Source organism: Saccostrea echinata, unplaced genomic scaffold, assembly GCF_033153115.1.
Source record: "Saccostrea echinata isolate AGI-Se365-2 ecotype Australia unplaced genomic scaffold, CSIRO_AGI_Sech_v1 ptg000015l, whole genome shotgun sequence".
Classification (NCBI taxonomy): domain Eukaryota; kingdom Metazoa; phylum Mollusca; class Bivalvia; order Ostreida; family Ostreidae; genus Saccostrea; species Saccostrea echinata.
This window is the reverse complement of record NW_026889764.1, coordinates 15,468,582-15,494,900: the sequence shown is the minus strand read 5'-3', so window position 1 is coordinate 15,494,900 and position 26,319 is coordinate 15,468,582. Positions and strand designations below refer to the sequence as shown.

The following is a 26,319-nucleotide window of genomic DNA, read 5'->3' as shown; positions in this document are numbered from 1 at the left end:
ATTATTCAAATAGATCCTTATTAATTAAAGAATATTTCTTATATAGCATGAGTAGAAGTCTTTTCATCATAAAAATTGCATCTTTTAAAATATGTCTTGCACTCCTGACCATAGAAATATAGATCTAAAAACGCCTGCGATCTAAAACGCAGGCGTACCCTGTAATTGATAAATCTCTTTGGTAAAAATGTTCTTTGGGTCTATATTTTCCAAAATAAAAATCAGAGAATCGTATACTGATAAAAATTTTCTCATGCTGGGCAACAAAACATCAAATGTTGCACTTCTGACATTATTGAGTATGCACAGATACTTGACTCTCATTAATGCTGCTTGTGATTTATACAATAACATTTTTAAGTTTTAAATTGTATATCAATTATTGTTTTACACTTTGAAAATTCTTTTTTGACTTAATTGTCTTTCAGATTTTTAAAATCGATGTTTTTTTGGCAACACTTCATTTTTTCTGTTGCACTCCTGACATGTTATCACATTTTTTCAACATCAGCCATGACCACAACTTGGTCAAACAAAAGTTGCTATAATAGTCTACATGTAAAGCTCAATATTTTGAATATTATCAGAAAAGTCTTTATTTCCCCATAAACCTTAATCATTTATTTCACAGATCTTTAAAAAATATTGAATTTTCAGAATGTCACAAAAAGGTGTTGCACTCCCGACATTTTTAGCATCATATTTGGACGTAACTTTTTTTGTGAATTGAGATAACAATGAGATATATTTTGGCAGGTATTTAAACACTATCTAAAAATAAAATTTTGAAGCTACTATAAATAACTTAAAAGTTGTTAAAATAAAGATTCTGACACTTTCAGTCAAGAAAAACCACGTTTAAAAAGTACGTACCACACCTTATATACATAAACTCTACAAGGGACGATATAGGTCTCATCTTGGAAATGTCAGATCGGTTGCCCCAGTGTCCAAGTTACCCCAATTTCCCATATAAAGTATTACTTAGAGATAAATTATCAAATTTATAGGACATACACTTTATCTATCAACATCAAATGTACTATTTCTTTTCCTTAAATTTTACCCTAAAGATTCGAAGAGTATAATTAATAGAAGAGATAAGTATGTCCATATGTCATGTGTCGTCCGCCCAACCCAATTAAGAAATTCTGCTTTTTCTCCGATCTTGATACTATTAGTATACAGCAATGATTCAGTGCAATTTGACTTTTTGTAAATGTTGAAGAATTACTGCGATAATGATATTTCTTTCTTTGATTGAAAGTTTAAACCTCCCAGGAGTACATTCTGTACTTTGATTATTTCTAAGCCTACCCCCTCCACCCCCCTTAAGAATTGAAAAGCCTCCAGTTGTTCTCTTAAGAATTTATTTCCTAGTTTTAATTCTAAACATGTAAATTTAAGATCCTTTCCTCGGAGCTGCTGATATATTAATTGCCTCGCACCACGCTTGGGAATTTCAAAGGTTAGCGGTAATCAAGATCGGAGAAAAAGAGCAGAATTTCTTGGGATGGACGGACGACACATGACAAATGGACGTCGGCCGCCCTTCGATCAGAAAAGCTCTCTTGAGTCTTCTTCTCGGGTGAGCTAACAAACTAGACAGTCATTCCTTACTTAAATTTGAAACAAAACTTTTCCAGTCAGTTAGTCTACAGGCTTTTCCCCCCTTTCAACTGATTATTCTATAAAATGTCATGGGAGAGGTACATCTGAAATCAAATCAGGTAAGTGTAAAAAAAAAAAAAATTATTGAATCAATACTTTCAATAACTTTAACAGGAATCCTCTCTCCTAGAATTCGGAACAAAGTTATAAACTTCAATTTAGACTACATGTAACTAAAGTATTCTACAAAATGTAAGCATAGTGATACACATACATGTATACAGAATTACTTACAGATAAATTATCAAATTTATAGGACATACACTCAAATGTACTATTTCTCTTTCTTAAATTTAACCCTAAAGATACAAAGCGTATAATTGATAGAAGAGATAAAGATGTACACGCATGACTATTTGAGGTATTTAGTTTGTCCTTGAAAGGGGGAAGTCATGTGATGTTCAAAATGGCGGACGCCACAACGTAAACAATCTGTCTCTATCAATCGACAAACTGTCACATTTTGAGGATGATTTTCGACCAAATATAGCGAGTCAAGTATTGGTAATGTTTGTAATTGGTTAAATATTTTATGAAAATTTTTAGATATATAAGAAGATAATTTTAAACATCGGAATTTTATTGAAGATTGAGTCAAGCAGCAGTCAAGGTTATCCAGTAACATTCAGCGCACAGTTGCCATTATTATGATTATGTAGTGCATGAATTTTACGATGAAAATTTTAAAAGAAATCTTTTATTTTCAGTGCGACAATTTGGATAATGCAGATCATGCTATAAATCTAAGAAAAGAATACAAAAATGAGAAAAAATCTGGCATATCAGGTAATTTCAGCTGTCAAGTGTATAACATGTTCAGTATGTCAACTCGTAGATTTCAGCTGTAAAGTGTATTAACACACGCTCAGTTGGTTAACAACTCAAGTATTGCTGTAAATCTGTAACGCTTTACCCTTTTATATCTCGTACGTGTCACTTGCTTGACTATCAATGGCAATTTTTACAATTATTTGGTCAGAGCCCCGTTAATGAATTGGTGCATTGTAACTATTGAATATAAACCTGTTGACATATATAAATTGATACAAATGTTTAATATTAACAGGATTTGGATATCATTCCTCCAAATTTGGCAGAAACTGAGGGTGAATCTTTGCAAGAAATAGATCTGACTCACAATAAAATTTCATATCCTTTCTTCACTGCAGAATTTTATTTGGTATACTACAGATTATACATTACATATACATGTACAAGCAAAATGTAATATATACATGTATGAGTATGTTGATTGTAGAATTGGGCTTTGAGAATACTATCCTCTATTAAATTTAGTTTTTTTTATGTAGACCTTTATTTTCAAATGAGTTCCTTTAAGGACCCTCTCTACACTGCACCCTAATTTCAGGGTACTTTTGTGTAGTTAGACTGACCCGCCACTTGACATAAAATAGAATAAGTTGTAATCTGCACTGTATGACATAATTTAAAATAAATTCAAGTGTTCTAAACATTATATTAGACCAAGATAGATTAGTTGAAGACATTATTTGCATGTATTTTCTCCATCTGAGTAAGGAAAGGCAATTTTTCTTAATCACTACTTCATTGTCTTTGAAGATTTTTCCCGGATAAAAAAGGCAGGCTCCCTATATTAAAAATGAATTAGTTAATTTCAAAATATCCTTCTTTACGTTATATAATTTTTTTAAAGTCCAAAAAAATTTTTTCATCGGTGTATAGAGGGTCCTTAATGCTAATTAACATCAATTATTTTATAGTCACTAATGTTCTATGTTCTAATTTAAAATTATTTTGCATAGAACTACACATCTAGTGAAATAGATTTAAAAACAATAATCATCATAACTGAGCATGAGTAGAAATTAAAGAAAATATTTATAATTTTTATAATTTGTTGTTTTACATTTTTCTTTCTCATTTTGAAGCTAATGTTTTTTTTTAACATGTAACAAAATCATCAGTTCTTTTTTCTTCATATACATGTACATGTACAGCTGTGTATTCAATTTCCTTAACTCTGTTTTTAATGACCTTCGATTTCTGATAGATTTTCCTAGACTAACATGCTTAGTTCTGGATCACAATAGTATTGAGTCACATGTGAAAATCCCAACTTCCACCAATCTTCAAACTTTGTGGGTAAATCACAACAAAATTAAGAATCTAGGTAAGTGAAAAAAAAATCATTATTTAAAATATAATGTGTTTTTATTTTCACTATGTTAATTTTCTGTTTCTGTAATATTCTGTAATATTTCTGTAATATTTACTTAAGGAAGCACTTGTCTTATAGTCTTGTCATATAATCTATATATTGATTTTATAAATGTAGACACTGCTTGATAGCATGTTATGTTTGATAAATAAAAGATTATATAAATAATGCAGTCAAACCTTGTTACATGTTTCTTGAACTCAAATGGAGCAAGAAAAAAAACTCCAAGATAATGGAGGATTTGAGATACTGAGGGAAAAATTCTTTGAGAAAAAGTAATTTGGACTTCCAATTCAATAGTATTTGAGATATCAATGTTCAACATACATGTACCAATTGAAAGTTCAGCTGTACCATCATTTCATTAATATTTTTTCCAGTTTTTACCTTACAATAAAACTCATTTAGTACAAACACAGAATTAGCAAGGTTTTTGGGGATCCCCAGTGAAATTCTTTACAATTCCATGTAAAATTTTATAGACTCTAGCTGATATAACAAATTTTTACGGATATAGCAAACTGATTTTGTCTCCGGTAGAGATTAAAAATTACAACATTTACATCTTTTATAGCAAATTTTTAAGATTTCAAAATTTTAAAGTAACATTGAACTGAGATTATTTTACGAAGTATATATATTTGAAATTCAATTCATCTCAAAAACTTCATACTCAATAGTAAAGTTTTGTATTTATAATTAGTGAATTGCAAAAAAAAAAAAAAAAAAAATTAAAGTAATGTTTAAATATGTAGGTATTTTATATCTCTCTCCCTTTTACAAATCAAGACAGGTTATTTAATTTCTCTCTGTTTTCCCTATGTATACATACATATATGTTGAACTGTAAAGTGCAAGTTTTGGATACCCCATACATTTATTAAAGGAATTAAACTGGTAGATGGTATGTTTATCTTTTTGTTTTGTATAACAGGTTTGTTTATCTCCACACTGTGTAAGTCTTGTCCAAACCTGAAGTTTCTGTCAATGATGAACAATGAAGCTGCCCCTAGTTACTTCAATGGAGGCACATACCAGCAGTACATGGATTACAGGTAAACTTAAATTTATAGTGATTAATCATATGAAAAAAAAAATCATTGAATCTGCTTCATGTATTATTTTCAGATCTTATACATGGAAGAATTCCTAAAAATCTTTACAATATAAGCTCACCTGATTGAATTTTGTTACTCGTCATTGTCGTCGTAAACTTTTCACATATTCTTCTTCTTCTCCAGAACTACTTAGCCAATGTCAACTAAACTTGGCGCACTTGGGATTCAGCTTCTTTCAAATAAGGGCCATGCACTCTTCCAGATAATCAAGAAAATGCAAAAATACAATGGGGTTACTAAAATTCTTAAGAACCACTGGGCCAGAAAAAATGAAACTTTTGTGAAAGCTTCTTGACTTATGTAGATTCAAGTTTGTCCAAATCATGGCCCCTGGGGGTAGGATGGGGCCATAATAGGAGTGCAAAGTTTTACATGGGGTATGACAGGAAAATATCTTCTTTCAAGAACAGACAGGCCAAGATTAGACAAGAATAATAGAATTTTCAAATGAGTGCCCCTTGGGTTAGATTTTGGCTAAAATATATATAAGGATCAAATGTTACCTACTGCATGTAAACAAGAAAGAAAAAAACCTTCAAGCTTCTTCAAAGCAGAAAAAACAGGTTAGTCATATTGATGTCACCCTAAGTCCCTTTGAGGATAGGGTTGGGTCAGAGTATAGAGTCAAAATTAGTCATGCCAAAAGAAATCTTTTTCTTAATAAACATCAGGGTCAATGTGACTCAGGTGAGCATTGTGGCCCATGGGCCTCTTGTTCAGGTTCAGAATCAGAGAAAATAAGTTCATTATACATGTAGGTGTGTATTATACCTTTCATGACTGCAGGGAATTTAAAGAAATAGAACCACTTTTCTGATTACATAAATAAAAGTGAAAGCAATTGCAATTTTCAGAAAATAATGATTAATACCGGTAATTGATTATACTTATATAATTAATATATATAATAATAAAATATATACACTTCAAATTATATAGAAATAATGTTTTGCATGTCCAAGGGTTTAAAAGTTAGTCTAATAATATTTTTTTCTCTTCAGACATTTTGTCATTGCACATTTTCCCAAGCTGGAGGTCCTCGATGATAAGAAGATTGAAGAAAATGAGAGATCTGAAGCAAAGAGAATTTATCGACGCAAGGTACACGTAAAACATTATTGTCTTAATAAAAAAAACCTTTTTAAAAAAGAAAGTAGATGACTGGATATTAAATTCCTCCTCAGTTTCTGGCCTCCAAGTAAATGCCTAAATATATAGATGTTATGCCAGTTTGATGCAATGCCTTAGTATACAGAATAATATTTTTGCTAATACATGCATATATGTACAAATAATTTTTTGAATATTAATTGAACAGCCATAAATTGTTAGTATATGTATGCAAATAATTTTTATATACAGTGTAGTACATGTTTTTAAATGGAAGTTTTGAATATTATACTGATAAACATATAAAAATATGTAAAACAAGGAATTCCATTGAGACTGTCCTTCTGATGATCCATTGTGAAGCATTGCTATCCTGGGATATTTAAAACTGTGATTAAGAATCCTTATTATTTTTAGGTTTCTACATCAAAGCAAAAATCACTGAGGAAAAAGTCCGAGACCTGATTTATGAGAGGGACAAACTATGAATCACAGACCGCATTATGCAGCATAAATTACATAACACTAGAAGAAAAAGTGTATGCATGTAAAAGAATGATTTATTAGGAAGAAACAATTTTTCAGTGACCAGATTTCATGACATCATATATATATGTATATGCATAGTGTATTGTCTTGCATAGGTCATCATTAGGCAATCATAAAAAAAATTTGTTTGATGTACTCTGACCAACATTTTTTTTCAAGGTGGGTAGGTATTTTTTTTAATTATACAATACATTGAAAAAGATCACAAAAATCGCAGAGTTAGAAATTTACTGATGTTTTCATTATACAATGGACAAGTAGAAAGATTTTTTATTTAAATAATGCTGAAAACTGAGAATCTAAAAATGTCTTTAAAATGATAAACCTTAACTTTCAATCTTAATTTTCGATACCCCCCCCCCCCCCCCACAAAAGATAATAACAAAAAAAAAATAATAGAAAAAAGATTATGAAGTACTGAAAAAATGATCGGTTAGGGATGACTTTAATGGGTGGTGGAATACACCAAACAAGTCATTTTTATTGGTGGTCTTGATTACTGTAGCAACTTTCTTTTGTGGATTAAGTATATGTTGTGGTTATCTTTCTTTGAGCTGTAGCGACTTACAGGCTTACATACAATGTTGTACTTCTGTACAGATGCATGTGCTAACTAAGTGTAAATATTTTATTCCTTGCACAAATAAAGAGCTCTCCAAGTTACAGGAATTATGTTTTAAATCTAAATTTATGATCCGCCCATTTCTAATGATTGATATTTTTAAATAGCAGGATTGACTTATTTTCGATCATTGAAGACTTAGAAGAGTCTGTCACCCATCTGTCTGGATGCCCATTAGTCTATATACCTATTTTTGCCACCAAGATTGAAAAAGGGGGACGTTTATAACAAAGAGGTAGGCAGTATGTTCTTACCTTTACCCGGACCATAATTATGTATAGAAATGTAGAAAAAAATAGGAAGGACACACAGAAAAACACAACTTCCGCAATTAAAAGAATGTTTTTGGCGGGTTTCTCCTTTTCATAGCTTTTGTTTTACTCGTGGTCGTTCAAGATCCTCCAGTAATTCATGATACATTATACACCTATTTACTGGATATAAGGACAATAGCAAGTTTATTGTAACTATTTCCCGAGTCGCAGCTATTGTCCAAATAGTCGGTAGATAAGTGTTTTAATAATACTTTACTTGTGTCACGTAACTTGCCGACAAAGTAATATATATATATATATATATATATATATATATATATATATATATATATATATATATATATATATATATATATATATATATATATATATATACTGTACATAACTTTATTTTCGCGACTACTTATTTTCGCGAGAAAGTCAATGACTCTTCATTTGCGAGACAAAATTTTCATGAGTTGTGGTTATTGCTCTATACAAAATCTTACGGTATACTATTATTCACGAGAATAAATTTTTGCGAGCTCACTGTCTCGCGTAATTACGCGAATTAAAAGTGATTAACAGTATATCTATCTATCTATCTATCTATCTATCTATCTATCTATCTATCTATTTATATATATATATATATATATATATAGGTTAAGAGAGTTCTTCTGATCACCCTTTCTCCGTCCGTCTGTAAACTTTTCACATTTTCGACTTCTCAACAGCCACTGGGTCAATGATAACCAAAATTGGCACTAAGCGTCCTTAAAGGGGATTCTAAATTATTCAAATCATGGGCTCTGGGGTTAGGGTGGGGCTACAAAAAGAGATCAAAGTTTTACATTGAAATATTTAAGAAAGATCTTTTGAAATCTTCTGAAGAAGAACCGCTGGACCAGAAAAGATGACACTTATGTGTTCAACTCGTGGCCTCCGAGAGTAGCTCGGGACCACAATAGAGGATAAAAGTTTCGCATGGAACTATATAAGAAGTAAAACAATCTACAGAACCACAGTAGAACCATTAATTAGCAAACATTCCTATGTTGTGTTAATTAATTTTTTTTTTTAATTATGGACCCCGGGTTATACTTGGCTAATATAAGGATCAAATTTTAGACAATGCACATATACAGGAAAAGAATTTTCATCTCTATAACAGCAAGGCTATGTTAGTCAGTCATATTTATATTGAAGCATATCGTTGTTGTGTGGATTCATATACCCCGTAGAGTTAGGATCGGGCTATAGTATGATATTTTTTTTCAAGGGAATATAAAAATGTTTTTAAAATGTTCTGAAGAACAGCAGGGCTAAAGTAATTCAAGTGAGCGTTGTGGTTCATGAGCCTCTTGTTATGTTTACGATGTTTATGTAGTAAAGTATGTATTTCACATGTATAAGAATTTTTCATAGTAATTAAATGCCATTCGAACCTCTTACTCTAAGCATGTACTTATGATATCCACAGATTTAGAGCACGTCCATTAGCATCTTCGCTAGCCAAGGGTTTCTGATCCTCTACTCTCCTCACAAACCCATGGCCTATGGTGCTGTCAAAAGACGGGAATATTTATGTCACGTTGGACAGGTGAATTCTTGCTTTCAAGTACTGAAGAAACAAAAAATAAGGATACCTAAATAATACTGTTGATCGTTAATTCCAGCGCGTTGGTGTATCCTGTATATTCCCCAACTCACGTGAGTTGTCACCGCAAACTAAGTCCCTTTTGTCTTGAGACCAGGACTGTTATTGTATCTGCACTACTGAGCCCACAGTGCCTGAGAAGTGGCATATTCCTCGGTTTCCCATGCAGATTATCCTAATCCCTGATTCCAGTGAGCAGCAGTTTTTAATCCCAGGATTAACTCTTTAAGGAATCTGCCTGGGAAAGTTATTGGTGCCTCAATTAGCAATACACAGCTAATCTCATTGATTAAGTCTAATACACAAAATTACATGTACCAATGTATACTGACTTTCTCTTTCATTGTTGAAGTTATGAACTACACCCGAATATGGTATGCGATATATTTATACATTTAAAGAATTCGGATTTTGCTTCATTTTATCAGCGACACCCGTGAAGAATACATGTACTTTTAAAAATAAGGCCATTCCAAGCTTTTTCTCTGTTTAGGGTCCACCCAAAATCAAAAACCGTTCTTTTTTTTTACAGGAAGAAAAATGCAGATCAACAGAAAAAAAAAAACAATACTGAATGATAAAGTTTGTATCATGTACATGTATGATCATTTGAGAATATTCTTTATATTTCTCTTTCACATCTACAAGATTTCACTGTAAAAGTGAACCACAAACGACACGATGCTAAAGAATCCCTTTTTTCCCTGATTTTTCATACTAACATCTGATAGGCTGCCTTATCAAATAGCATCAGGTTCTTGCGTATACAGTTTAACTTTTCATAAATATCGATAAGTGTAATAAATCCTTGGTTGCAAACGCAGTAATTTATAATCTGAAGCTGGGCCATGTTGGTATATTTTCAAAGCTTCAAACTGTCAGACATTTTGGATTTCTAATAAAAATCTCGAAAAAGGCCATCTAAATTGAATTTCTTTTTGCAGCACACATTTGTATACTCGATTAATAGCTTCTCAATGTCTTTTTCCAGATTTTCCTTCCATTTTTACTTCTATATCACTAAATTAAATCAACTACATGTAGTTTGTTTTTATACAGTGAAATGTGTATGCAAGCATCAGGAAAACTTAGTTTTTATCTCCAACCAACACCTGGCTCGATTTAAAGAAATAGACACCTGCTAAAGCAAGGCTCCATTACTGTTTGACAACAAAGAAGTTGTAATATTTGAATTCTTTTTTTATTACAAAAGTAAAAAAAGGTATTGCAATAATAAGTCTCCATAGATAACATTTAACTACTGATCTTAGAAACTCAAGAGTGTTTTGTTCAGGCAGTGACATGATACGATGTACAAGTAGTTTTTTTTTTCCTTTCATTGGTATGTCTATGGGTTTGCACATTGAATAACAATAAAGTATAGAACAGTATAAATATCAATTTGACTGTAGCACTGATTTTTGCACTTTTAAAAGAAATGTCCCTTATGGCACAATTTTTTGAACATTTACAATTTATACATATGTTGATTGCAAAAATGTTTGTCCAGAGTCCCCAGTAAACTCTAACGATGCTGACCTATCAGACTGGTCGGGGGTTTGAGGTTGACCTCGGTCTCCCCACAATAGTCCCATGTTCTTGAGTTTAGTTTCAATTTCAAGAGATTCCGAAAAATCTGCACGTTTTTGTTTATTATTCAACAAGAGATAAAAGTTTTCTCTTCTCTTTGGCGCTGGTTGTCTTATTCCATCAACATAACTTAACAGATCACTGGGCGTCCATTTTGTGAAATATCTAGGAGGACCCTCGTTGTAAGGGTAGGAATACCCATCCCATGACGTAGAACCATTTCGAACGTGTTCTACGGGTCGCAAAGTAGACGGTGAGTTGTGAGCTGGATTTTGATGAGCCTCTCTCAGTACAACGAATTGGTCGTTACGACGGGGCGAATTACTATTCATATTTCGAGCTGGAAGTTCAGGTGCTTCGTAGGGTATAAAATGTCCCGGCATATCTGGAATTTTTCGTAATCGTTTCGAAAGTAAACCCATCGCACGCATGCGCATAAGTTCCTCATAAAGATATTCGTCTCCAGGAATCGTTTCATATACGTGATCATCCAGTTTGTCGTCACGTTTTGGGGTGCAACATCCGGGGATACGAGCTGTGGCATATGGTGTGACCCCGTTATCGAATATAATTAGGCGCCCTGAATCCGGATGTGGTACACTGTGATTGACCACAGATGCTGGATGTGCCTGAGAATGGAAATGCGTAAAATCGGCAGGTGGAACCCGTGGGTGTACAGATGTTTGCTGTTGAACACTCGGAAATCCTTCATATTCTTCATAGTAACATGCAGAAGATGAATGTGGGAGGTCATTTGTGCGGGAAAAGTCTGAACTGTGTGTGCCTAATGGCCTGCGTAAACACTTGACAACTAAAGTGCCAGGTTGGACGTTAGGTGAAAGGTCGTTGGTTCTCGCCTGCTGTGTCGACGAGCCTTTTGCAATGGAATCTTCAGTCTCCGCCTTGTTTACTGTACAAGGTGCTCGCGAAACGAAAACACTTGAAGACACCGGGTGGCTCAAGGACTCCCTATTTGAGCTATTATTGCTACTCTGGGGAGATTGACACTCAATTGTAGAGGGCAGCGGTAACAAGGTATCTGTGTGGCGTTTTGATTGAATGTCGTTATTATTCTCACCCACAATAGGCTCACTTTTTACGCCGGGGGTATGATCGGGGATACAATCGGATTTTGCATTAACACCCAAGGTGGCGTCTGCTTTATCCACGCTACTAATAGATTCCTCCGAAATACACAATCTGTTTTCGTTCAGTGATTCCATAGAACCTCTTTGAAAATTGTTTTTAATGAGCGTAGCATTTTCGGCTCGAACAGGATTCGCCCTTTTGACTTTCTTGCACCTTTTTATATTACCAGGGTTATTCTTTGGGGATTCGTTTTCCAGTTGTAAATCGTTAATAATTTCAAACATGGACCTTGCCACTTTCGTTAGTTTATGGTTATGTCTTTGAACAGGCGAAAATCTGGGAGCAGTCTGTTCTGGTTGACTTCTGGGAAAGATGGGCAAGGATTGAAAGTCAGTCTCTGTTGCTCTTATATTCCTTACTGAGGACTTGTCGGGGATTTGAAACGAGCGATCTAACACTCCAGTTGGTTTTTCGGGGGTTCGCGATTTGGGACTAACGAAAGACTGATTTGATTTTTCCGAAACGTTATCAGCACCATTTGAAAAAGGGACGGATTGAAATATTGAAGATGAAATGTCCATTGCACTCGCATGTAACGAAGAATTTGGGAACGCCGTAACAGACGACACATTGGTTAAGTTTCCCATTCTTGATTTATTGTTCACAAATATTTTGTCAATTTCCGCCTCACAAGTCTGAATAGAATCACTTTCATATCCGCTTGATATTGTGACGGGTGACGAGTCTGTGGAATTCGAACGCATCATTTCATTTTGTTGCACAGGATCATCAAACTGTGCTTCAATGGACAATACATGGTCGAAAGAATCCGACAGTATTGTGTGGTCTAACCCTGAATCTGGGCTCACAACCGGAGCAACGTCAGTCTGCTTGGGTTGAAATACACAAAGTTTTTTAGGTTGTCGGGAACTATCCGGTGTAGTGGCAGTTTCACTCCGTGGTGTTGGAGGTCCAGCAGAACGTTTTAATTCTCCAGCACTTTTAACCCTTGATGCAAAAAGTTCCTTCGGCCTGATAGCTGTACTTCTGACATTAGAAACATCCTTTGAACTTTTCACAGTTTGTCCTTCTTTCTTTTTTAGCAGCATCCTTTCTGCTTGTCTTCCAAGGATCCTCTTTTCTTTTGGGGGAGGTCGAAAATTTTCCTCTTCAACCCAACATTGGGTTCGATTCTCCCTGCCTTTTGTATCTTGCATCGTTCTTTCATGAGTGGAGGGTTTTGTTTGAGATCGCGTGTTTTTCTCAGTTAAATTACGCTGTATTAGTCTTTGTTCACTGCCCACACAATTATTATTACTTGCAAACAATCCATCAGAAGACTGTGAATGCGAACCCGTAACAGCTAAATCCGGATTAGTACGGGCTGTCCGTCTATTGTCCGGACAGCTGATCTGATTTGACCGAGAGACACAAACGTTAGTGCGAGGCTGAAATCCGTGTGGGGAAACGTCAGTTGAAGTGCCGGATTTATCTCGTCGAGAATTAGGATATTTAAAGCACTTGGGTTTATTTTTTGCGGCTTGGTCAGCTCCATAATCCCTCATTGTATCGCGTACACGACTGCACTGCTGTACACGACTTAAGGCCATATTGTTTAAATAATCTGTACAGTTTGGTTGGTGTATTGTTCTGCCATTTAGATCCCTATCGCGTCTATCAAGACTTTGTCTGTTTGAGACCAGATAAGACGTTGGAATATTGTCTCCTTGCTCTTTATCGTAACACCAATCGTTGTCAATTGTTTCCGTTAGAGCGTGAATGTGCTCCCAATCAGTTTTACAATTGTTCTTCTGAATAGTGATCCCCTGTGGTGATACACTAGTAACTTTTTTTGTCCTGTTTCGAGGAGATCTGTGATAATCGAGATCAGGTTTTGAGGAGGTTGTGCCGGTTGTAGTGTTAGAAATCAAACGAGCGGGCATCAGAAAATCGTCAACATTGACCCGAGTAGACAGCAGATGACAAGATAGGCTCGGGTGTCGAAGGCAGAGTAAATCTTCAAACGTTACATATAGTAACCACATCTGATGGGAGAGCCCCACACTGGCAGTTCGCAAGTCGCACTGCAAAAGAAGAAAAATCTTGTCATAATCGAGTCATCATCTATACCGAAATATATATTTTAACATAACTGTATCACACAAACACCCACTCAGATAATAAATTGTCATCGTCACAATCATCGCTGTCATCATCATCATCATCTCCATCAATAAAAATGAACTACGTTTATTATAATTGTAAAAGTGTTCTACGATTTCACAAATTGTATACTGCCATAGTTTAATCTTGAAAATTTACGGTGACAAGCCGTGTTCCCGTATGAGTAACTCCATATACTAGAAGCTACTATGTTGCTTTTTAATCTTCGAATGATACATAACTAAAAAATTTAAATAGCAGATTGAACAGATAGGAATATTATTTTCCAGATTTACCACTGATTATATTTAGTTATGGATGTGTATTAAATAAAGGACTTAAAACCTAGAGGTTTAAAACAAACGTGCTACATCCTTACTCTTTAAACAATAGGATGATCTCATGCCCATTCAGGCCTTCATCAATACACCTTTTGTGGTTATATATATTTCAGACAATGCCTTTTGACATTCCCGCGATCGAAGTGCTACAACAGTTGTTTTTGTTTATTCAAATGATAAATGAGTCATTTTTCTAAGTCTATATCGCCCATATTTCACTACTGGTATATATATACACTGAGGTTCGGAACATTGTGTTTGATAAAAAGTAATTTTAAATTGCAATACGAAGAAAATCCAAAAATCACTCTAAATATAGTATCGCTGATTTATGTAATAAACTGTTTTTGTGCCCTGTGAAGTAAATAAACCTTTAATGAAATATTTAAAGTGATTGATATGTCTAGCTAGGGAAATATATTGCAATACTTAATTTTTTTTTGCGTCTTTGTAGAAGTGAAAAGTGCGCTCTACTTCTTCATGTTTGATCTACCTACGATGTTATGTACATGTACGTTTATTATACCTATCTGTTAGAAAGAGAGTCTAAGGTTTAAAGTAAACACCATTTTAATCTAGCCAAATCAAACTGATTTCAAAACCCCAAAGATGTTCTTCAAGAAAATTGAATTTCTTTGTACAGATGTTAGAACGTGGGCTGGCCCAATAACTGATTAATTTATCCACAGTTGAACTAGAGGACGCAAATTAAATCAAATAAAATCCAAACATACCCAATATTTTCTTGACTGAACTTGCTTGGAGCACCCTTAATCCATGACATTTGTACAAAATAACTCAAATTAATTTCTAAAATGGCTGAAGTGTCGTTTCACTGTATACACACAATAAGGGCAAATGCAATATTTAATTTATATTTTCCTACGCATGAATGTTAAATGATGAAAAAAGACAAACATGCATATATACATGTAGATTCTTTTCATAAAAGTAAGAAGTATTTAAGACACTCTGTTTGGAAAATGTCTTTAATTGACCAAGGGGTACATATACTGTTTGGTCAAAGATCCATATCGTATTAACTTTTTAATAAATATAATGGTGCCTTGATTCAGGGGTACAACAGTACATGAAAGTGTAGTACAATTCATACAGAAAGTTGAAGCATAAATTTTCAGCCATTTCGATCTGCTGTAAAATTTAAAGAAAAGCTGTATTAAATTTGCAAAACTTGTCCATCCCAGAGAACTTATATTACACCATTTTGTATTGAAGCTTTAAGGATGGACAATTTTTTAAAAAAAATAATGTGTCATCTTATACAAGAACGGAGGAATACGTGTTTGATTTAAGTTAGATAGTTATGGTTCACATGCATTTATACATACACTGTCATACATATATAAACATACTGTCTCTTTTAAAACAAGTCAATCTGAGCAAACTACATTAAAAAAAACTACATTTTTCTTTTTAAATTTTCACCAGACACCTTTGCCATCTCGTTATCACCAACAAAAAGCCCTTAACACGACTAGATCTCCTGGGCAACCAACCATGCTTTAGCGTGAAATCTCTGCCAAGCTAAATTGTCTTATTCTTGCAGCCTTGGCTTAATATGGCGCTCTTTAAAAAAGACGCTGTACATAATTTTGTCGGAGTTATTTGAAAATAATCAGCGAAGCAATAAAGAGATTTCACTTTCTTTAAACTGTCCTATATATCTTACTCTCTTTATGTGTTTAGCCTATCTCTTTTCTTTATCAGGAAATTGTTATAGTTCTCTACGACTATCTGATTTGGGTTACGCTGTACAAGTAGGTAATTAAAGCTATTTTGCTGCTTCATCAATCGTGGTCATGGTCGATTTAATACTATCCAAACTTAATTAAGAATAATTTAAAATGCCCATCCATAACAAGAATTTAGAGAGAGAAAGAGAAACATGGGGCATGACGTGAAAAAATAATATATTCTTCCAATATGGGAATGGCTACATACTACATCGATTCAATAGCAAGTGTCTAATGCTTGGAAATATTGGGTACTTGGCATAATTAAAATGACAGCAGATTCATGAATCTTTCCAAGCAAAAAAGTTAAAGAATAATGTTTGCACTCACAACCAAGCTGAAAGCAAATTTTTGTTAAAAAATATGCCTACATGGAACAATTTTAAAAAGTTTATTATACAAAGTACTTACGTACAAGATTTCAACTTTTCTTCACAAATAATTCCACTAATTCATAAAATATCAGAATTCACTACAAGGTGTTTCACTGAATGTTCAGTTTACTTTACAGGTGTAGCACAGATGCGACCCAAAAATAAGTGTGTGCCATGACAAAAATGATCCGATCGAATTTCTACCTGAGATTGTTTGCTTCATAAGGAAAAGGTAACAGGGTTCATTTAGACAAACTCAGTCGACCAAACGTGAGATCCTAACTCCAACGTAAACAAAATCCTGTATAATATCTCATAATGGTCCTGCGACCTCCTGCGCGGACAATAGTGCGACCCTCGCTGATATTTGCACTAAAAACTTTCTCCTCGGCGTTAAACCACAAATATGTACTTATTCTCTCAACTGGAAGTGTCTTATGCATTTGATATTAGGATAGGGAAAAGTCTCCTCTCAACATCATTTAAAATCCACGCCTCGTGTTTCACTCTTTATTAAAAACCCTTTTGCTACCCGTCGACATTTTCTCTAATAAAATGGGAACTTTTTTTTCTAATTTCTAGTTCGAGTGTGTAATTTTCTTTTCAAATAACTCTTCGTATTCTTAAAAATGTATTTTTTATTGTACGTCTGAAATATCAGACCATAATTGCTTTCACCTAACGAGAATCATTTTTTACCGATTTCTATTGAAATCTTCAGTGCGAGTCCGTGCTATAGAGATATCAATTTATAATTTAATAGACTGGGTATTGAAAGCATCCGCTCTTTTTCCAAATTCTTTTGTCGCAGGATTATGTAAACTTTGATCGTTAAAGATATTTCTTAATATCAGAGAGATACTTGGGTAATTTTTGTCAAAATCAAATCGTGAGACCAGTCAATTGCTCTGTAATTACCGACTAATTTTCAAGGTATATAGTCTGCATACCTATACGATCTATTTTGAAGACGTGAATAGATAATAACAAGTATACAGACGAAAACAAAATATCCCACATTTTGTTATGAGTCTGTTAACTTTAACACTTTTTTGTCAAAGCTCTTTTTTCTGATAATATGAAATCGATAAATAAAAGCGCTGAAATCAGCGGATCAAATAACACGTTTGGCAAGGCAATATCGTTTCCCTTAGGAGGCTATTTAAACAAACACCAAATCCCTTAACTTATTAATCAATAATTAAAAACTGCAATACACGTGTGACTTGAGAATAATTAACACATAGACTGTCATATTTAAAAAGAATATAACTTTTGCGAGTAAAAATATTAAAGCGATATTAAATGATTTACTTCATCACTGAGCGATCGCTGATTGTGTTCAATAATTTCTAAATTATTGATATTAAAAAAAATCAGGTCCGAGGGAATGTTCAATTATTAAAGATTTGGTAACATCAAAACCACACACTATAATTAAAACCAGATTTAATACAGAATTTGATTTTATATTTTCTTCATTTATGAACATTCCATTTAATAAATTTGCCAAACAGAAATGTATTCTACACAAATAAAAAAAAAAAAAGATTCCTAATCATTATTGATTAATTATCTTTCCTTTAATAAATTGAGGGTTGATTCCATTGTATTCTATAAATAGATACCTTTATTAGATCCTAATGACACTGATTAAATCTTGCGAGTGTACACATACATTTACATGAACGAAATGAATAATAATTTCCTAAATAAATAAATAAATAAATAATGTTGCCTCTAGGAAAAATCAGGATATTTGAAAATTATCTAGTTATATATCTGTCCACTAAATATTTTCGTGTTTTTATTACCTATTAAAATTAGAGGTCAATTTACCGGAAAACAATCTGTAATTTTATTGGCCTTAGGTTTGGTGAAGCGGCAGAAATATGTAATGATATATTTGATAAATTGACCACCTGTCGTTCTGGACATGGCTATAGTTTACAGCTGACGAAATGATATTTATCACGCACGTGGTCCATGCAGGTAAAGTTTTTTTGTTTCCTTTCCCTTGCACAGTCATATGCAAACACATCAATATCCTTCAGGAAATGAATTATACCAATATAAGATTTTACAAACAGTTGTAAAGCCATTCATTGTCAGTGAGGAATCCATCAAAACTTATTTTGTATTTATATACTGGAACATGCAATACTTTCTGAAAACTTCGGATGAAACTTACAGTGTAATGTGAAATCTTTAAGCTTTTTATAACCAGTATAGAGTGCATGAAACAAATAAATAAAATAAAAACAAAATCCTTCCATTTACGTACAGTCCTCAAAAGATTAACTCGCAAAATAATGAATTTAAGTAAATGGACTATTTTACTGTAAAAGGAGTTACTTATAAGCATCTCCTTTATACCTGGAAAATGAACAGGTAATTGTACAAGGGCAATGTTATCACAAATAGCTAGGACCTACCTGTTTGTAAAACTATCCACATTATAAAATTTCATATGAAAAGTCTTAAAAACATGGTAAAAAATCCACCATCAAAAGAATTTTTTCTCTCAGCTTTCTAGAAATGAACAGTATTTTTTTTCCCTTTGCAATGTCAAAAAGTACACACATCCGAAGTGCATTAATTTTGATTTGTGAATGGAGCATTAAATGGTTCAGGATGAGACCAGTGTCTACTACACAATACAATTCTGAACATTGACTCAGACACATAACACAACGCCAAGATAGGTATCGCTAGGGTCCTGCATGAGTGCGCAGTATTCTCTCAAACAAAGAGACGTGGGGGATTCACCACATCGACGACCCATCGCGGAAAAAAGGTGAAAAAGATGTTTAAAAACAGTTAAAGCCTGAATAAAGACCCCGACACATTCTGTGTTAAAACAATTAGCCTTATTAGATTTAACTTAAACCAGTAGGATGTATTTTTTTGTCTTCTCTGTTACACATACTTTTAAAAGACCGACTTTGCACGAAAATTACTAAAATGGTAATTGATTTTTATCTATTTTTGACAAAAATATAAAATTACACACAAAATTTATAATTCTTGACTAAACTTTTTATTGTTTCCTCAATACCTCGCGTGTTCTTTCACAAAAAGCCCACGGAAAAGATATTTTGTTATTGTGCATTTATACAATTCAAAAAAAAAGTCACAGCAACACATGGTATTTCATAAGATTTGCTGAGACATTGTTAGAAAACTTACATTCTTTGTCTATGAATTATTAGTGCTGCCAACATATAAAGTTTTTGCAAACAGTTTAAAAAAAAAAAATTGCAATTTATATGATTATACTTAAAGAAACCTCTTTTTCTCATATCGTAGGAAAATATTGATATCTACAGCATACAGGATGTGTGAAAAAGGTTCATACATTTCATTTAATGCAGTTAATACACTGATATAATGATTTCTGATAGGTTTTTCGAAAAGATCTAACAATCGAATTATTCTTTTTCAAGTCTCTCTGAAAACGCTTAATACATGTACAACCCCCATGGGCGCTAAGAGAGCAAACAAAACGTTTACTTATGCCTTTAATTAACAATATTTATTTAGCCCATGTACATGTATCTAAGTCAATTGATTCTTAATTCAAAGACTGCTATTTAGCGGGCAAAATGTCACGTGACAATGTCAGAATCTTAATCGAGTTATCCCAAAACGAAGGTATATTTACTGTGTCAACAAGCATTTTAAAGACTTTACAACATAAACACTACCCGGGGATATTTAGATATCTTATTAAGTTGTCCCTGGTTTGAAAATTACAGGATACCACAATAAAGAACCTACCCAGATACAAAGTAATTTTAAAAACTGTGTATCAGGTGGAACCCAGAACAGGTTGTTAATTAAACAAACACTCGTCCATATGTAAATCACACGTATTGAGAAGAAATAATCGCCTATGAAAATGAAAAAGTAGATTGCAAATTTTATGAAGGATTACGAATCCTCAAAAATGGGAGATTTCATTCTGTTTTGACAAGTCTGAAAAAGGATTTGAAAAGAAGAACCCATGAATGGGATTTGAAAATGAAAACAGAGAGAGATCTCTATTGGGGTTTAGTGAGAAGTAATAGTTCGTGACAGCCTTTGATTCGGACTGCTTTATGATGTCTTGTCTGGGTCAGCAGAGCTAGACTCATTGAAGTTTTGAGAAGGATTTCTTTCTTAAGTTGACAATTTCCATAATTTGGTTGGGCTCCGTATGTAAAATTTTATTCATCTTTTTATAGTGCCGTAGACCCCGAAGCTGTTTTAAACAAACTCTTTGCATATCTTATACGTAAAGAATAAAACATCAAAGCACATCCATGTGTTAATGCATACAAGTTTATAAACGGCTACTAACAAATTTTAGAGTTAAGTAACTGGTATATAAATAGATACATATTCATATGTACTACTATACTATCTTAATCACAAAAAATACCAGTATCAAAAGTAAACATTGGTCCTTTGATCGTATTTAACTAGAATAGTAATTCGTTTAGTGTTAAATCCATTCATTATTCTGTCTATTGAATAATTTACCAGTTACCTTGAGATTTCAGCAGCGATACAAAACTAAAAAAACACCGCTCCTGATTAAACTTCCTTGAATGACAAAAGCCTTATTCATAGAGAGCGAAGTAATTAACAGCCCCACCACACAAGGACGATTGAATCTTCATGCATTCTTACTGGAGTTATTATTAATTAGCTACGATACCTGTGACACGGTCCGCGGTCGATTTGACAAACTGACCCGTGATTGACGGATCTCCTGTCCGTGGAATCGAACGCTCCCGGACTCGTCATCCTAGCCCTTTCTGACAAAGATGGACCCCTAGGGTTTTGGTTTTACATGTGCTTTTTCTATAGGATTCAGGTTTTGTTTTCTTAGTTCAGGCATAATATGTTTAAAACATGATTGATGAGCGTTGCAGAATGTGGGAGTTTTTACGCAGAATTAAGTTTTAGGATAAAAATGAAAGTAGACATTTCTCACTGGAGAACAATGATTAATGATTTGCTTTGATGAGGTTTGGTGTACAGAAGTTCAGGTTTATAACTAAGAGGTGAATGTTTTATAAAATGTAAGCCAAGGTGACTTTAGGGACACTTAAATTATTGTAAACTGTTAATTTTATTTAATAACCCGGTGTGACATGATCGATTACAAAAGGATTAAAGTTTATAATCAAGCATTGTGATGTTGAAAGTTAACTTCTGCAAACCAAAAAGTAAACCAAATACTTTTACATCAGAAAAGGTAAACTAAACTGTCTAAATTGTGAATAGATACCGTAGAAAGAAATTCTCAGGTAAAGATTTTTTTGGGAAGATACCAGACAATATGTAGTAACAAAAAGAAAAATAAATTCTTAATATCAGAAATCTTCTTTCCAATGCTTATCTGTAAGCTATCTACAGAAATGTTTAAACAAAAACAATGCTTTTTTAATGTAAACAACACTTTAATAGATGAATCACATGTCAATTTTAAGCAGGGTTGTTACCACATGATAAATTTACAATACTTATTTCAAGAGATTTCACGAGATTTAAATAAATTCACGACAGAGTATGCCTCTAAAATAATTGATTGTAAATGTCCATTGACATATTTCCTATAGTTTTAATTTATTTACCCTCTTCATAAATTCGTGTGTCTAAAGTAATCCCTGTCAAGGCGAAACACCAAGAAAACCTACACGAAATCACTGATGACGTCACCGAGATTCCTGTTCTAGTGACTTTCTCCCCGAGCGCGCTATTTTGTAATTGACATGGCTGTGTTTACTAACGTATTAGCAGACTCCCTTAAACCGATAAAAATATTGACTTTGAGATCTATCCTCTTTAGCCTTGCTTCAGATTTATCAAGGTGTATTCTCGAAACTCGAAGCGAGAAAAACCACAAAAATCCACGCCTCGAATTTCCTCTTTGTGTTTGAATACAGGAGTTTGGCCTTATCTACACAAGTACAACGCAAAACAAACCTCATTCGAGGTATGGAATGGATCTCTAATTCTTCAATTAATTCCAATTGTTCACTTTATACCCTTACAGAGATCTAGTTAATCGGAAAGAATTTTCTTAATAAACCGAAGTATAGAAACAATTTATAAGTATTGAGACGTAATTTTAAGAAAGACATTTATTGAATTATCACGTAATTCACAGTCTATAAAAGAAGTTATTGCAATATGGGGAGGTTCCCTTGTAGGTGTTAGAAAGACATTGTAGCAACGCAAAAATGTTCTTATTAAATACGAAAAACTTGAAGACCACTTTAAAGAAAGCAATTGCATGAGAGGACATTTTATGCTTAAAATTGCATTTTGATTTGAATATCAAATCAAAGAAAAAAGGTCTAATCAGAGATGAAAGCAGAAATTCTGAAAACAAACGTTTGTAACAATATTGAACCATGGTATCAATAATTTCATTTAATTTAAATTTTTACTAGCCAACATTGTCATGATATCTATATAACAAATCACTTTAGGACAAGTGGAGAACATCTGTTGTGACAATTTCACACGTAAATCCTAAGGGAAAACTATAGAATCAGGAAAAACAGATCAAAAAGATAACTTTTTTGCCGGATCGCAGTTCTGTTCTCATGGTACCCGCAAGGTAACGAACCAACCGCAGTATTGATGGAAAAAATATACTTAAATTCTGGAGATTGTTATCGTAGCTGTGATGGTAGCAAGAAAACCATTGTATCTGCACTTATCAGAAAGGGTTACAAATTTTGTAACAAAGGACACCGAACCCGATCAGATATCATGCAAAAATGTAACAATTTCTTTGTAGTTTGAACATTTCATGGAGTATAACTTACGCAAATGAATGCTGGCACGAAAAGAGGAAACAATTTGACACAACGGGAAACTTGGTGATTTCTACAATTTGACGGACCGCTGGGTCAAACCTCACACAACGCGGAGTAATAAGGTTACATGACCGTGAAATCAATGCGCTACAAACAAGTAACACCTTTTTCTCATGACAGTGCTTTGAGTACAAATGGACAATAATTTGCGTATTAGGGTATCTAGTGCTAGACGCCTCCGCTGCTACATCCTTTTTCAGATACCAGTGTCATGTCTTAATCGGGTTACAATCCGTACATAATATTTTTTGCTGGTTACCAAAGCATGCATGCATTTATGTTTATTTATATACATGTAATAAAAAGGTATGATCTTTTTTAAGGGACCAGGCAATATTTATCAGCAGGAAGGGACCAGTGCAAAATTTGATGGGACAGGTACATTTTTGGTATCCCTCATCATCCTGCAACTTTAAAATGAAATATGGCTCATATTCTTCATATTATCCAACTTTTATACATTTTCAGGTTGCATGTAATCCAAAATTACATTTAATATTCTCAAACATTTATTTCTGAAAAGAAAAGTACAAACATATTTCTTTAATTGAATGGAAGTCTGCACCCTACACATGGAGTCATCTTCCCCACCCCTCTAGATAGCAAATGTTTTTTAAGGTTATGCAACTTATGTTATATACGTATGAATATTTGATTTTATCACACAAATGAAATGAGGGGGGATGTATATATATTTTGTTTTCATTCTGTAAGGTATGGAATCAAGACTTTTATTTAAGAAATTATTTTATTTGCACCTGTCCCACCTTGGTGATAAATGTTGCCCGGTCCCTTAAAACGAAAAGGACCAATAATGTTATTTTGAAAAAAAAAATTAGTTTCAATTATCGAATCTGTACGGTAGAGAGCAAACAGGTTGTATTAAGTAATAATGTCAAAAAAGGCAATTCTAAATTATGCACCTTCACAAAACCCCTTTCTTTTCTAAGTTTATGTGTAATTTTTAATTAATCCTGATTCATTTACATGTACATGGATAGTTAACAGAAAACAATGTAGAAATGAACTTGAGAAATGTAATGAACTATCAACATACTACATGTAGTATTAAAAGTATAGGGTAAAAATTGTTTACAATCCTTTTAGTACCCTGTCAATTAAGAATTTTCACCATGACGTTTTCATTCCTATGAAAACAAATTAAACAAATTTAACACATTTTGTAGCTACATTATTGATCCTACCAATACACCTGGATTTCAAATGGAGTCATACACCATCAAGCTTAAATTGGGAGTGAAATTCTTTTTGGCGATATAATGCACAATAAAACAGGAAAAGTATTTTATCACTGAACATTTTAAGTATGTTTTAGTATACATATTGTGTACTTGATCTAATATAATACTTGTATATGAATAAAATGCCTTTATAATTCAAAAAATCGAGACATTTGCCATCAAGGTGATAAACAAGCCCGTAAACTTTCGCGAAGTCAGACAGTTAAATATGCAAAGGTATCTATACACCTCAAGCTCAGCGTAAAACGAAGTGCTCTGATGAGCAACCATGCATTTCTTTCTTAAAATATATGTGTTACAAAGATTAATTTCTCTAGTAAGAAAGCACACTTTCACCCTAAAAATGGCGTAAAATTCATATGTGCGACCACGGTCTTCTTTATCTTAGAAAGCAATACCATGACCGTGTGTCTCCATTGCAAGATTTACTTGGTTGTCGACCTTTTTTCCTGTCTGGAAAATGAGCACTTAAGAATTAATTTTCACCTTTCGAATAAAAACGGATTTTCAGGGATGATTAAAGATCGTATCAGCCAAAAATGCGTCCCAATATCTTTAAACTTTTAAACATTTGCAACACTTTAATAGCCTTTATATCACACATTCCTCTCAGCTGTTTTGCACATCTTTAAAAGAACAAGCAAACAAGTTTCAAAAGCGATTCATCATGCATACAATTTTATACACGAAAAACTCTGAAGAATTTTGTAAAGTTAAAATGAAAAGGACGAATATTCTGCTTACCAAGTAATTAGGTCCATGATGAAGTGTTTCTGTGCACACTCTGATCAGTTTAATGTTCGCTCCTGCGTGTCATCGAGCAAATTAACACGGTATGAATGCACACCTAGTCAAAGAAGGCCCGGTGCATGCTAACAGCCTGTCTAGAGTAGCGATGTATCTAACTTAAAGGAAAACCACTGACCCAGTACTTCAGTCGAGATTTCCTTCTTTCTGCCCCCCTGACAAAGACCTCACTGAAATCTCATACCTGGTTCGTCGGAGAGAGATTGTCATGAAGGTGTGCTCTGTTTATCTAGAGTTGGGGAATTAGCGAGAGCTTTGTCGCCTAATAGAGAAAAACCCGCAAGGACGATACACCGGGTATTGAGGGATAGAAGCAAAGATTTACCTTTCAATAATCTTTTCCAAGTTTTTAAATTGGGGGTTTTATTTCCAAGGCTATGTCTCGTTCGGCCACTTAAACATTTGCAATTGAAATAAATTAAAGGTAAACTTTATTGAAATGAAACTTTAGATTGGTTTTATTGCCCTTTATCCAAAAGTAAGCGATTTAGTCGTCCGAGAAAATTAATAGGGACATTCACATGCGTAAATTTGAATGAGGGGGAAAAATTGAGCTAAGTAATAGTTTAATGTTTTCAACGAAATCGAATCTATAAATATATACATTATTATGAATTTGTTAGAATATCTCGTTTTACATCTTGATTAAGTGTAAGGGTATATCCAGTGTGAAATTCGATCTTTTTTGCCTCATACTCGATCACTTTACAGATCAAAATTAATGCTTTACATTCAATCGAGAACTTCTCTTTCCTCCTGATTTCTTAAATATTGAGAGTTTAATCCCATGCATTAGTTTCTATTGAAAGACCAATTAGCTGTCCAAAGTGTTTGCAGATATTTGATTAAAAAAAATCGCCTTATGAATTTATGTACT

General features: G+C 33.5%; 2 protein-coding genes across 2 annotated transcripts; one reads left to right on the top strand and one right to left on the bottom strand.

The window, feature by feature from the left end:
• Positions 1 to 2,081: 2,081 nt before the first annotated feature.
• LOC133187918 (probable U2 small nuclear ribonucleoprotein A') lies at positions 2,082 to 7,313 on the top strand. Its single transcript, XM_061323314.1, has 7 exons — positions 2,082 to 2,175; positions 2,379 to 2,457; positions 2,738 to 2,820; positions 3,684 to 3,823; positions 4,806 to 4,926; positions 5,991 to 6,090; positions 6,517 to 7,313. The coding sequence occupies exons 2-7, from the start codon at positions 2,434 to 2,436 to the stop codon at positions 6,562 to 6,564; spliced, it is 516 nt and encodes a 171-aa protein (XP_061179298.1). The 5' UTR covers positions 2,082 to 2,175; positions 2,379 to 2,433; the 3' UTR covers positions 6,565 to 7,313.
• Positions 7,314 to 10,570: 3,257 nt separating this feature from the next.
• Positions 10,571 to 25,448, bottom strand: LOC133187571 (uncharacterized; the record flags this gene model as incomplete). The annotated part of the gene is made up of 2 exons (XM_061322983.1): positions 10,571 to 13,947; positions 25,380 to 25,448. Coding segments are annotated over 2 exons (3,357 nt in total), but the record flags the coding sequence as incomplete, so codon positions are not given.
• Between the last annotated feature and the right edge of the window lie 871 nt (positions 25,449 to 26,319).

Coding starts and splice junctions, on each gene's coding strand:
- LOC133187918 (XM_061323314.1), top strand. CDS start 2,434: ATGAGAAAAAATCTGGCATATCAG. Junction 2,821..3,683: donor CTGACTCACAATAAAATTTC/ATATCCTTTCTT, acceptor CTCTGTTTTTAA/TGACCTTCGATTTCTGATAG. Junction 3,824..4,805: donor CAACAAAATTAAGAATCTAG/GTAAGTGAAAAA, acceptor TTTGTATAACAG/GTTTGTTTATCTCCACACTG.